General features: G+C 41.3%; 1 protein-coding gene across 1 annotated transcript in view; it reads right to left on the bottom strand.

Annotated features, from left to right (window-relative positions):
- RAPGEF5 (Rap guanine nucleotide exchange factor 5) overlaps positions 1 to 14184 on the bottom strand; it is a 997318-nt gene that overhangs the window by 43585 nt on the left and 939549 nt on the right. Inside the window, exons 22-23 of the mRNA XM_086941717.1 lie at positions 11549 to 11599; positions 10173 to 10260 (exon numbers count right to left, since the gene is read on the bottom strand). Of these exons, the coding sequence (XP_086797843.1) occupies positions 10173 to 10260; positions 11549 to 11599 (139 nt within the window). The remainder of the gene's footprint in view (positions 1 to 10172; positions 10261 to 11548; positions 11600 to 14184) is intronic.

Here is a 14184-nt window from a genome sequence, read left to right as displayed (position 1 = left end):
TGCAGCAAAATCACAATCATATACAGAAACTTCCCACTGCAACCGAACCCCTTGGCCCTCTCCAGAGGTCTCCCAGTAAAGAAGGAAGTCAACACAATCACCACAAAAGACACTGTTAGACCTGGCTTTTCCAGCGGGTATCCACAGACTTTTGCTTTTTGGCCTCCTGTGTGTGACCCTGATTTTGTAGGTTGATTCACTCTGGGCACTTTACCACTGCTAATCAGTGCTAAAGTGCACATGCTCGCTCAGTAAATTGTTATTATGGATTCGTGTTCCCATGATTGGCTTATTTGATTTACTAATAAGCCCTAACGCAGTGCACTGTCTGTGCAGAGGGCCTGTAAATTAAAAGCTGCTAGTGGGCCTGCAGCACTGATTGTTAAACCCACACAAGTAGCCTTCCAAAGGGTTCTCAGACCTGCCCATGCAGTGTCTGTGTGCCGTCTCTACTGCCAAGTCGACCTGGCAAGTGCACCCCTTTTCTTACATGTGAGTCACCCCTAAGGTAGGCCCAAGGTACCCCTGTGGGCAGGGTGCAGTGTATGTGAAAGACAGGACATGTTCTGATGTGTGTGACATGTCCTAATAGTGAACTACAGTGAATTTCGTTTTTCACTATTGAAAGGCTATCTGTCTCATAGGATAGAATAGAAGATTATTTATATCATCTTATAAATATAGCTTCCCACTGGGACAATATAGAAGGTAAAAATTAGCATACCTGAACGTAGATTGTAAAGATGCATCTTTTAGTAAGGATGATTTTTACATTCTGTGTTTGAAAATTCCCTTTTTAGAAAGTATGTATTTTCTTGATTAGCTATCCTGTGTGCCTCTGCTGGTTTGTGGATTGACTTTCTGGTTTTAGAGTAATAGGGGCTGGGGAAGAGAATTCACTGTAGACAGCCACTGGGGGGTTGAGGTGTGTCCTGCCTTTCATGGATGAGTCACGGCTAGGCTAAATAGACTTGGGCTGCATTTAGAATAGGGGGGGGGGGAGATTTCCATTCACCTGAATGGGCCTGGTCTACTTAGACAATGCTGTTTCCACCTCCTGTTGGGAAGCTGGACCAGAAAGGACAGAACAGGTTTTGACTGAGCACAGAGCCTCTCTGCTACCAGAGAAACAAACAAAAATGCTGTATACATTTTGGGGCCAAGACCCAGAACTTTAGAATACTTCTGGAGTCAAGAAGAACCTCTGCCAAGGAGAAAAGCTGGGAAAGCTGAAGGGGAAGTAATGCCCCATTGATGTGTGCCATCTGGGGTTGGTTTGCAGTGACTGCTTCTGCCAAGGAGAGGATAAAGACTTTACTGTGTGCTGTATCTCGTGCTTGAAGAAGATCTCCAAGGGCTTTAAGTAGAACTGGCCTCCTATTCTTAAGTCTCAAGGACACAAAGACTTCACCACCAGCTCCCCTGAATGTCCTTGCTGGGAGTTCTGACCTGTCAAGAGGTGCCTGTTGCTCTATTGGGCCTCTGGAGGTTGTTCCTGCTGTTGGGCACTGGAAAAGAGACGCAACTAAGAGAAGAGCGATGTATCTGCACCCGTTTCTTACGCATCGGGGCTGTGCCGCTGAAGAAAGTGATGGAGAGCCTGCCTCGGTTGGAGAAATTGCTGCACGCTGAAATCAACGCACCAATTCCGATGCAGGCCCTGCTGTGTGGTGAACGAACCAACGCAGTGCCGTTGACGCCGCCGTATCGTGAACCGATGCATCTCCAATCCCCATGCATGGCACCGGGGGCGCAAATTCTACAAGAACACTGGGCTGCAGTTAGAAGCCGATGCATCACCTCCCCTTCAGTAAGGAACCAAGGCATTACCTCCCCTGAAATAAAGAACTGATGCATCGTCTTCCCTGGCATAAGGAGCCACTGCATTACCTTCCCTGCGACTGTTTTTATGATTTTGATACATTCAAGGTACTTTGTGTAGAAAGTGTTGCATCTATAGTTTGCTACGGACAGATCTGTTTTTATCTTCTAAAAGTTACATTTTGATTACTGTATTGTGGATTTTGTCATTTTGGTCTTGTTTGGTTTAGAGAAAGATTACATATTTTTTAAAGTGGTGTGGTGTCCTTTTGTAGTGTTTTTACTATATCACTGCATGTGTGCACAAATGCTTTACATACTGCCTCTGAGATAAGCTTGTCTGCTCGTGCCAAGCAACCAAGGGAGTGAGCAGGGGTTATTTTAGAAGTGTATCCTCCTTACCCTGACTCAGAAGAAGAGTCCCTACTTGGCCAAAGGTGCAAACCATTGCCAACTAGAGACCCCCAATTTTTAACACACACCATTAACACCAAAGAGACCAAAACAAGTTTGAAGACTATTTACTCCAGGGCCCTTTCAGATCCCTGCCATCGATATCTTTAACAAAAGAGCAATCATCGTGGCCCTCGCCCCTATCTTCAACACCTCCATCAAGACAGCTACCATGGAAACCTGCAGCAGTCAAAGCCTCCCCTAAAGAAACCCCTGGCTGACCCAACCAAACTCACCAACTGCTGATCAATATCTCTCCTTACCTCCCCAGTCAAAATCCTGGAAAAAGCCATCAACAAGTGCTTCTTTGACCACCTTGCTAAAAACCAGCTTCTCATTAGTGTTGGACAGTCTTTCTGTACCCCAACTGTCCACCTGCCATCGTAATGTGGTGGGCAGTATTCCGTTCTGCGATGGCAGTGAGACCGCCGCTGACAGGCTGTTGGTGGGGGTCCCACCGCCATTGTAATTAGGCCCTAAATTCTTCCGGATTTGTATACTTTACTGATCACCACATAACAGCCCGCCGTGAATGACCAATGAAACCCCATTGACTGATGGAATTGATACGTTAAGGGGTGAAAGCCTGGAAATGATTGGAGTATAATTGCCCCCTTTGAGGAGGAGTCGGGGTCTGGCTGTCTATTCTTACCCTGACTAGCAACTGTCGGAGCGACAATTGAATTCCGTGCATGTTGATTTGTCTAGATTACCTTCCCCATGCCCCTTTCCACTTGTTATTAGTGGAACTGACTTTAATGAACTGAACTCTAGCGAACTGCAACCTAACCCTGTGCTATTGCTGGCTGGCAAATGAGCACCGAAAAATAACCTTTCAGCTGAGAGTTTATCTGACTCCTGCTGTGGCAAGCCATGCAGCAGTTTAGATATGAACGGATTAACCCGATGACAGAACTCGAAGCAAAGTACATTGCTTTGGTTTATATGATTAATAACCGAACGATGTATTTTCATGCTTAGGAAGTTAAATCTCTGCTGGTGAGGAAAACTGTGCTGCACTATGTAGTTTACTTGCATTAACAAAATGTTAATAAATTTGATCCTAAATGTGTTTCTGCCCTTACTGTAAATTTTGATGCACTATATAAATGTTTTTGCTACATTATCTCCATCGATCCTGTCTCACTCTTTTGGTGATCTACTGCGTCTCAAGGGATCTACATTCATGGCTGATGAAAGTTTTAACCTTGATTGAACGTTGAGGTTGTGTCAGCAATTATCTATTCCGGGTCCTCATAGGAAAAAAATGTAGGGGCATATTACCAAGCAATAGCGATAATTATCGCTATTGCTTGGTTAGAGACAAAAATTTACGTTGCGGCGATTTTTATCGCAAATAATACCAAGGTTTATCGCAAATGCGATAAAAATCGGCCGCAATGCATGAATATCGCTGAAAAGTCTGAGATATTCATGCATTACCGAGCTAATGCTCTTAGCCATGTTATCCACCTCCCATTGGATAACATGGCTAAGAACTGCTCAGGGCAGGTGTTAGCTTTTGGAGATATTCGCGCTTAGCGCGAATATCTCCAAAAGTTGGTAATAGGAGATAGCGATGTTAGCGACTATTTCCAGTCGCTAACATCTTGGCACGCCCACTTTGCATGTCATTAGTGATAAATTTCACTGACATGCAAAGTGGGGCCCAAGATGGTCGCTATCTCCTACTAGCTGTCGGTAACTGGTGTTAGCGACAGCTAGGTAATAGGGAGATAATTTTATCTCCGCTTTCTTGGCTTTTAAAGCCAAAAAAGTGGAGATAAACCCCCTTGATAATATGCCCCGTAATTTCCAGAGTATTTTATTCCATTTCAACTCAACAAAAAAGATCTATTGGAGGACCTAAGCAATGGTGACGGTGGGTAACAGCCACGGCCGGTATTGGGAGTACCGGCCGGCCGGGCGGTGACGTAAGGGGGGGCAGGGTGGGGGGTAGTAATGTATGGATTACGGCGTTTAACAGGTAGTAAACATATAAATAAATAAAACGAATTTCGTTGCGGGCACTGCATCACCAAATGCGATGCAGTGCGCGCAACGAAATTCGTTTTCTTTATTTATATGTTTACTTACCTGTTAAACTCCGTAATTCATACATTACTACCCACCACCCTGCCCCTCCCCCTCCCCACGTCACCGCCGGGACGGTACTCCCACTACCGGCCGCGGCTGGTGGGTAATGCTATAAATGTCTAGAAGAACTGGAACGGACTAATGGTATGTTAGTGCAAGGGCCGAGTAATTTGTGTTATGGCAGAATATCCTGAGCTTTCCAATGCATCAGTACCATTACGAAATCAGACAAATTCCATGGAAGACAGCTATACCGAATTATGAACTGGGGAAATTACTGTGCGTAGCAAATTACCATGTTGATAATGGCTGTTTAATTGTGATTTAATTGATATAGCGCTTAGTACCACTGACCAGGCATTTATAATCAGCTGTACCAGACGGCAAACTCTCTGCGCTCAATCTGCCATAGGCAGGAAATTGTGACTAATTTCATTGTGACACGAAGGCGTCTTACTTCTTGAAAAATGCATTTTTTTTATAAACATGATCCTATGCTAAAGCCTTGCACGGCTGTGCAGTGTATTGTTTTTACAGGGACTGCCATTGTTTGAGGAACTGACACTGCTCACCAAATATTTGCAGTCGATTAGACTTTGAAAACTTCAGACATATAAGGAATCCCATATATATATTTAATTTCTGTAAGTGATGGCATAGGGCTAAGACAAAGTGCCGATTTAAACCCATTTTAGGATACTGCAAAAGTTTCTATCGTCTGTATAACTCCCGAAACTGTACATATAATTATCTGGACAACATTTTTTTTGAAGAATGGACATAAAAGGCTCAGACTATCAAAAATACTTGTTTGCATGTTAGTTCAAAGGCACTATGTTATGAAATAAAAGGGGAGAATATTTTGTTGAACTGGTTACAGCCACCTATTTGCATATAGAAATAATGAACTATAAAGTACATACACGTAATAACTATGCATGACAAGATGCATGCATAAAAACATTAAACTAATTTGGGTGGATATATAAAAAAAGGAAGACAGGCACTTACCTGCCAAGGTGAATTTAGTATTCATTAATCAGTATTCAGATGTCTGTCACAAAGGCTCAGTATTGAGCTCATTAGATAATATGCAGGAGTTACGTGGGTCACAGGACATACATATGTATTGGTGCGTGTGATCACCCTGTCACAGCATAAGTGATAGTCATACTCCTTCTCTATACCTTCTTTTCCATAAAGATAGGATTTCAGAGGAGAAGCCTTATGCTTCATGATTTCATGTTGTCAAACATGAATTTACCTGGCAAACCTGTTTCATGTTGATCACAGACTTGCATCAGGCAGTAGGACATGTTACTTGCTATCCTAAAACTATGGTGTTTAATCCTAGCCTAAGACACATGATGCTTATAATGTCTAGGAGACTTGCTGATGTTCTTGTGTAGTCCACTGATGGAAGTTGATATATTAGCGGGCACAAACAAGTTACTGCAAAAGCACCCGCATATATCACCTCTGACTTTCTTTTAGATGAAGCTGCTGCAAGTGAACATGCGTTTAGTAGTGCAAATTCTTAGCCAAACTTTCTCCAAAACTCAAGAAGGATACAACTTTGCCAATGCCCTGGTAAGGGAGAGAGGGGAAAAAAGAGGGAATTTCAAAGCCTATGCGTCTGTAAATGCTAGATTTTATGTGTCTTCTTTTTAAGTATGTAAACCACAAATCACTCCCCAAATGGACTGTTGAAGAACAAAAAAATGATAACATAAACTAATGTCATCAATATTGGAACCATTCATTTCATCAATGTCAAGTCCATTTGTGGGTGAGGTATGGGTTTCCTCACCTTTGACCAGGAACGGCGCCCAGTATCATGTGTGCCCAAACTCCTTTCTGGCGAATGCTTAAGGGGTAGAGCACTGTCTGCATGCCCACGGGATTTATCAATTTTGTTATGCATTTTCCTTTTAAGATTTGATGATGAATTCATATACAAAGAACTTACTAGTAGCTCAATTATACAATTATTAAATAACCATTTGAAACATACATAACAGTCTTTTAATGTGATTGTCCCCAAAACTATGTATTAACACCAATTCAAAGCTCTGAGTAGTTATAGTTTCGTGTCAAGACTGGTGTAATTCGATTCAGCAGTTTTTGCCACAGCAAAGAGAAGAATTTCACAATGGAGATAAAATCTGAAAAAGCGATTTTGCACTCCACTTTTAATTTCACTCTTCTAAAGGTTGAATCAGCAATAGAGATAATTAGCCAGTTATTCTGTCTGATTGGGAAGTGTTGTGCAGATTTGTCAAACAATGCCACATTTATAAGGCAACAAAAATGCCTTTTTAACATAACTAGCACTTAAGCACAAAGGCACGGTTGCTCTCACTCATGGTATGTGTGTTGGATCAAAAGCTCAAGGGTGCATGAGAGCTGTGCTTTAAACAAAAGTGTATCGTTAAGTTCTTTAATTTTGTCTATAATAGCACATTTTAAATCTAGTATTATGATTTTGAAAGGAAAGCTTTTTAGGAATGTTTATTAGGGTTCGAATTTCTACCAATATTAAAAAAATATGCAGTCATTGTTACTAGGTGCTATGATCTTGGTGTTCAGTTATGGCCTTACAGTGGTGGGACTAGTCCTTTGTGTCATGGTAGTAGTTCATTGTGTGAAACTTGACTGGAGGAACATGACGTTGGGAAATAGCAGCTGGTGATACGGCTGAGCTATACGCCGAGCCTCATCGCCAGAATTCCTTGCTTCTGCCGCATACCACTGCCATTGGCTGCCATCTCGAGCCAGCATGGCCTGCTCCCACTGACCTGGGAGGGCTTACTGCTACCTTTCTCCCATTCAATCCCTCCATCCGTCCCTTGTAGGTGACCATATTGCTCCTAAATCTCTACACTTGATTGTGGTTTACCCCTGCCATTTAATAGTTACTTCCTTCAGCTAATTAAACCGAGTCCTTTGTTATTCCAATGACCCTGAACTGTTTTTTTGGCACACCCAGTATGGCTAGAAGCATTATCTGGCATTTGAAATCCTGGATGACTCATTCTGGCATGCTCTCCAGATACAGTATGTGACGATTTTACTTACTGCATCACTTGCATGTAAATATTGCTTTCCAAAGATGCTGTAAGTTCGGTCTTTGAGGCTCACTGGATGGTAAACATGGTTTGCCTTTCTTTAACGTTGTTAACAATTTTTGGTGTGTTATACACCTCAGGGTTGTACAATTTTCATAGCTTTAGTTCACATCTTGGACTTCTAGTACCTTGTTTCTAATCATGACAACATCTGGTGGCACCCTGCCCTCGGAAACCCACCCACCCCAACGGACAAGGCATGCAACCTTGGCATCATACTAAACTCTTCACTTACCAGGAATCATCAGATCAACGCTGTGTCTTCCACATGCTTCAACACCCTCAACATACTTTGCAAGACGTTCTAGTGGATCCCCCGTATCCAGGAAAACCATCACCCACACACTCATCCCCAGCAGACTGGACTATGGAAACACTTACTGTGCCGGAATCAACAAAAAATTTCACCGAAAACTCCAGACTGTCCAGAACGCCACAGCCAGAGTTATCCTTGACATCCTACAACATGACCATATCATTCGACAACTCTGCAACCTCCACTGGCACCCCATCAAAAGAAGAATAACCTTCAAACTATTCACACATACCCACAAAACCCTCCACAACACCAGTCCCCAATATCTCAATGACCAAATCTCTTTCCACGCCCCCAAGAGAGATCTCCGCTCAGCTGACTTTGCCTTAGCCACTGTCCCTTGTTTCGGTAGGACCAAAGCAGGTGTAAGATCCTTCTCCTACCTCGCAGCCAAGACCTGGAACAAACTCCCCCTTCACCTCCGACGAAGCCCAACACTGCAACAATTCAGAAAGAACCTCAAGACCTGGCTCTTAAAATTACCCCAACGAAGCTGCTCACTCCCCACCTCCTCCAGGGCATTGAGACCCTCACGGGTGAATAGTGTGCTCTAAAAAACCCTGATTGATTTATTTGATGTTTCACACAAAAAATACTCTTGCCAGTGGTTGTGTTCCTTGAAAATGTATATATCTTATCTCGGTGTTGCAATATATTCAAACTAAAATTTAAGTCAACTAGATATACAAAGCCATTTAAAATACTATTTTCAAATGGGAAAGAAATCAAAAATCTTTGCTGTATTTTCTTAGAAAGTCCAATCATTTAAAGTCTTGATGTACTGCCTGCCTACATTTCCTCAGATCCTTCTGTAAGACTAGGTGTTCATCAAGGGAAGGCTCCACTAAATGCAAGAGCCTGTGATAGGTGAAACATTAACCTGTAACTCACCCACTCCAAAAATTCAATAGGTAGAAGTTTTTTTTTCTCAAAAAGTCAAAAGCACGTTTAATTTATTTAAACGTTTGCTTAGTGAAGTCAGGAATCACTCATCAAATAACCACACAATGGTAATGCCCAACAAGTGTTACTTATACAACAGATCTCAAACTTGTGTCAGTAGTTCATCCAGTCTTTTTTTTGCATTGTCTGGTTTTGCTTATCCTGTTTGAAATGTAAGAACTCTGATACCAGAATCTAATAAGAGATAGGACTGTTTGAATTATAGAAAAACGTCATGTGACACCATAGAACATCTGTAATATTTGCTTTTGTAACATCCTTTTCTGTTCTAAATGTTCAGGTTTTCTTGAAAAAAGGGAAACACAATGTGTTTAAATGGAAAAAAACAAGTAATGCAAATAAGAGTCACACTTGGCATCACATCACTTACTTTAGACTGCGATTACTTTAAGTTGGAAGTCTAAGTATGATAATGATGAAATGCATTTTTCCAATTTGCTTCAACTAAAAATCTTCATAGAGCATATTTCTTTTGAGTAACAAAAGAGCAACAACAAAGATTTATAACAAAGTCTATTCTATTATGATTGCAGGGCATAAAGCACACTAATAAACAGCGTGTTCATGGCCGACCCGGAAAAGATAAAAAAAAATTCTAAAAGAAAAATGTATAGCCATAGTAAATAAAATAAGCTATTTTATCCACTCACAGCTCAAGTACTTTATCAATCATGTTGAACTGATGCAACTAACAAAACACATCGGGGCACATGCATCAAACTTAGGAATTGCGAGTCTTTAATAGCGATTACTAAGGAATCACTATTAGGGACTCGCAATTACCTATGCGTGTAGGTTTTGCAAAAAAAAATGTGAATCCTACATATACCTTAATATCATATCACAAATTGCAATTCGCTATTAAGGAATGGCTTCCCATTCATTCCTATGGGCATAGAGACTCATAGGAATGAATGGGATTGCATGCGCAATTTGCGAGAACCAAATAGGTACTCCAAAATTGCACATGGCTTTGCAAAGGTGCAAGGAGCCAAAAGGCAACCCTGATGCACCCTCACAAACAGGCATGTGTATGGACCACAATGCACTTTGAAAAATGTGGGGTTTTTTTGCATTTTTCAAAGGAATTGCAAATTACCATCAACTTGAAAATGCAATTTGCAAATGCATGATGCATTGCATTATGGAAAAATTGCAAAAAATTATGGTTTCCTTAATTACGAATTGCAAAAAAAGTATATGCATTTGAAAAGGCCATTTTCCGATCGCAAACTGCAGAAGTTTGTCATTCGCATCATTTGTGATCGCAAAATGGTTTGATGCATGTGCCCATGGTGTGTTAAGAGCAGCTCCGAGTAAGCTACGAGTTACCATTTCTTGCTCTTGGATGAATTAATTATTTGGTCCAGGCAGACAGGCATTTCCAACATTACCTTTCAGAAGCAGTGGCATGAATGGTATTTTTGGAGGCTTCATTTTTTTGAACATGTCCCGGTAAGCTTTATGGTTCAAGGAAGGGTCCTGAAAAACAATTTGGTGATGGGAAAAGAGAGAACCGTCAATTTTTGGAATCTCTGGAAATATGGTAATTCTACATCCATCACTGGCCTGTACTGAATTCATGATTTATGTGCGGTCTCTTTCAGTAAGATGTAGGGGAAGGCGTTATGACTTAAACACAATTGCATCCGGTAGTGGAGTGTAGCTGCACTAATTTGAATATGATTAGACATTTATCTTCACTGCACACACATTTTATCCATTGGAAGCCCTTGAAATAAGAATTCCTAAAGGACAACAGAATCTGTGTTTTGCTGCTTTACTGCGTGTATACAGAGATACAAAAGGAGGGGGGTAGGCAAAATGTGAAATGTATGCTGCAGAGCACAATTTTCATAAAATGACGTGCATACATTTGGCCAGAATATTAAATAACCTGTCTCCTCAAAGTCAAAGGAGATAGCAGCAGGGAACAGCTTTGATTACAAAATGTCTTGCTCAAGGAGAAAATGCCTTTCAGCAAAAAAAAAATACTCAAACCAGCTCCTGCAGGCAAATGTCATGCAACATGCAGCCAAATTGGCACACACTTCCCACATTTTGCGCAATACGAAATTCCCAAATTACCCCACTATAGCAAACCAAATTGCATAGGCCTAAGAGGCCAAAGGAGCAGTCCACAGTATACAGATTTTATAAATTTTTGTTAGGTGTTCCATTACCCTAAGTCCACAATAAAGAGTACTATAATAGTATAATAGTACTATAACCAACTGCCCTCCGCTGCAGTGAGCATATTATTTAGCAAACGGTTGCCGTATTTTTCTTTCAGGGGCATGGTTCATTGGTTACATGTTGGTCAAAATAGCAAAAGTACAGACTATAGTTGACCTGCGGTATATACCTGGGTTTAATATGTATGATCACCAAATACACGCTGCAAAAAATGATGTAACAACTCTTGCCAAGTTTTTATTGTTTGCAAACGTATAAATTGTACATACATTGATTCTCTTAAAAATGCAGTTCCAATGAAGACCTTTCACTACTCATCCAATGAAAGGTAACGCTTGCTTGCTTTGGTCACAAAGACTAATATAATGCTGCAAGACAGTTGCCGCAGGATATTCTAGGACCAATGCGTTATGTTTTGATGGCTATGTCTCGTGTCAGCTGACTGATGTGAAAATGCAATATGTCTAGGGTAGGATTGAGGGAGCCCGCTCTATGAACCCGTTAAATAGAAATAAGACAAGCATTGAAACTGACAACTGGGAACCCCGGCATTTTTAATAGCAAGAGCACTTACTGTCAAGCTTTCAAGTTCGGAAAAAAGCTTCCTAAACTTCCCAGGGATTTTCTGCAAATGGAAGAAATGAGAAATTATTGCAAAACAAGCACTTCAATTGCCTCGTCGGCGGGAATTCTATTACAATAAAATGCAACACATTATTTTGACTAGTGCTTCTAAACACGTTTCAGACATCCATCCTGGTTTAAAAGAGGTTATGATAGGAACTGAAGATGTGACCAGCAGTACTAAAGTTCGACTTAGGCTTCGATTACGATGTGTTCTGTAGAACGTGAGTTATTTAATGCACCTGTCAGAAACTGATGGCCCCAGGATGAATAATTTATTGGGTTAGGTAAATAACTCAAATTCCAAATTCAGAAAATCTGGCTTTACAACTGGAATCAGAATTTATACCACAGAATTAGGTTTTTATCGGATCATACCAAACATTTTGCCCTAGTAAAGTTCCACAGGTTTGGGCTGCTAAAATTTGCCAGGGAACAATTGTAGGGTGTTTGTAAATACTGTACTACTTAGAATTCCGACCCATTTGCAAACTTCAGTTTTGCACCTGGATGGACAGGACACAGTGCTGTTTCTCACATCTTAATTGATAAATAGATCTGCCTTTCAATTAACAATAAACTACTTTGAATACAGGTGTGTGCAATGTGGGTACTTTGCATTTGTATAAATATATGAAATTCCAGCAAAATTCTATGAAATTACACATAATTACACAAAATACATATCTGTCATTTCATGCTATATTTTAGTGCACAATGCAACGTAATATACATTTTTGGTGCAAGGATGCATTTGAACAAGAGCACTGCGATCAACAGTCATGTTTGCTTGTTTCTGTGCATATTATTGCAAATTGTGCCTTTATCTTTTTACCACGAAAAGTGCATAATTAAGCGGAGGCGCATCATGGCATAATTTGGAGAATTGCAGGCAGCAAGCATAACGTGAATTTGCTGAAATTACGCCAGTTTAATTTAAATTTTGCCCAGGCCTAACTGTGAACAAGTTTACTAGATTGTGGAACGTTGTTAACGTTTTCAACAGGGATTTCAAATTAACTGTCTTTTGTAGTAAACTCTGATCTGCAGACAGGGAACCCTTCAGTGATTCTGGGGTCCCAGAACTTGCCCTGCATAGATCGACAGTGGAGAAATGGCAGGTGACAGTAACACTTTTAATGTCACTGTTTAATGTTGGGATATGCAATCTCCGTAATAATCTACTATTTTATTAGTCAACTAATTTATAATAATCAATCAATCAGGATTTATAAAAACGGCTAAGCACCCAATAGGGTATCTATACTCTTGCAGGTCCCGGAGGCTTATTCGAACAGCCAGGTCTTGAGGGCCCTTCGGACTTCCGAAAGTGAGGTTTTCTTCTGATAAATATCACAGGGACAATGAGACAGTACACGCATGGTAATGCTATCACAAGCATTATTTAAACCCTCATTAATTAATTCCTGTTTCCAGATGTAGCTCCATTATCCTGCAGAAGGCCTGTCAGGCCTGTCAGTAAAACCTGTCCTGGCATGTTTACTCTAGCCTAAAGAGTGGGGCTTCCATTTCAACTGGCGCTGATTCACTTTGGTCTCAGAGCCCACAAAGTGCACTTTTAAAATATTGTTTTTTCATTACACCTATCAAAAACCTACTTTCACCATTGAATTGGCATTTTCCGAACAAGTGACTAGGCTGGACCAATGCAGCCTCAAGGGAAGGGGAAGAGTTTGCAGTATGGCATGGTTTGCAGGGGTAGGTGCTTGCCTTCAATATTCACATTTATATGGAAAAAGGGGGAAAGCCTCTTTGACATAAGGGGAGTGGGACAAGATTTTAAACTATCACATGATTAAGTCAATGCTACCTGAAGACATTTTGTATTGCTCAGGTTAAATATAACTATCAGAAGTCAGACCACATAATAAACAGCTTATAGGAAACACTAAGGACCAAAAGCCTTCACATCCCTCACCATATTTTATAGCTTTGAACTGGAAAATGTAGGAAAATACCAGTACTGAGGCAAACAATGTGCAATAGGTCATATTCCAGTTCATTTTCAACCTTTCTTGTATCTTGTGTTATAAAAATATTTTTTCGGATATAAAAAACTCTAGTGATCACTTGAAGGGCGAATGGATTACGGGCAGCTAGAAGGGTCAGTTGATGTGTCCCTGATTGCTTGCTTTTAGCGCATGCTACAATTATTTTTATGCTACAAGTGATTTTGCTCTGTGTGTGATAGTTTTTAAGATTATTTTTAGCTTAATTCTTTTGGACCATTTTTAAACTTGCACTAAACTCACCAGCCCGACCCCGGTCCACCTCAGCAGCTGCCGTTTGAGTGGAGGGCGAGGACCGGAAAGACTGCCCCCTGTTCTGCGCTAGTGACGTACTTCTGGGCTGTGGAGGAGGCGGGAGAACTTCCCCGCTCCACACTATTAATTCCGGATGCCGCCACGGACGTGCAGGGGACCCTCGCAGCAGGCGCGTCGCTGGCGCGTTGAAGGCACGCCAAAGGCAAGCCCGTCTGCGCACGTCCGCGCCGGTACGACGCCTGGCACCTCGCCCCCTGGTCCTGGTCCCTCCCTAAGGACTTTACTATTCTCGGGAAGAGCT

The sequence above is a fragment of the Lissotriton vulgaris genome, chromosome 10 (genome assembly GCF_964263255.1).
Source record: "Lissotriton vulgaris chromosome 10, aLisVul1.2, whole genome shotgun sequence".
NCBI classification, from domain to species: Eukaryota; Metazoa; Chordata; class Amphibia; order Caudata; family Salamandridae; genus Lissotriton; species Lissotriton vulgaris.
Note: the sequence above shows the minus strand (reverse complement) of the source record. Positions and strands in the feature narration are given on the sequence as shown.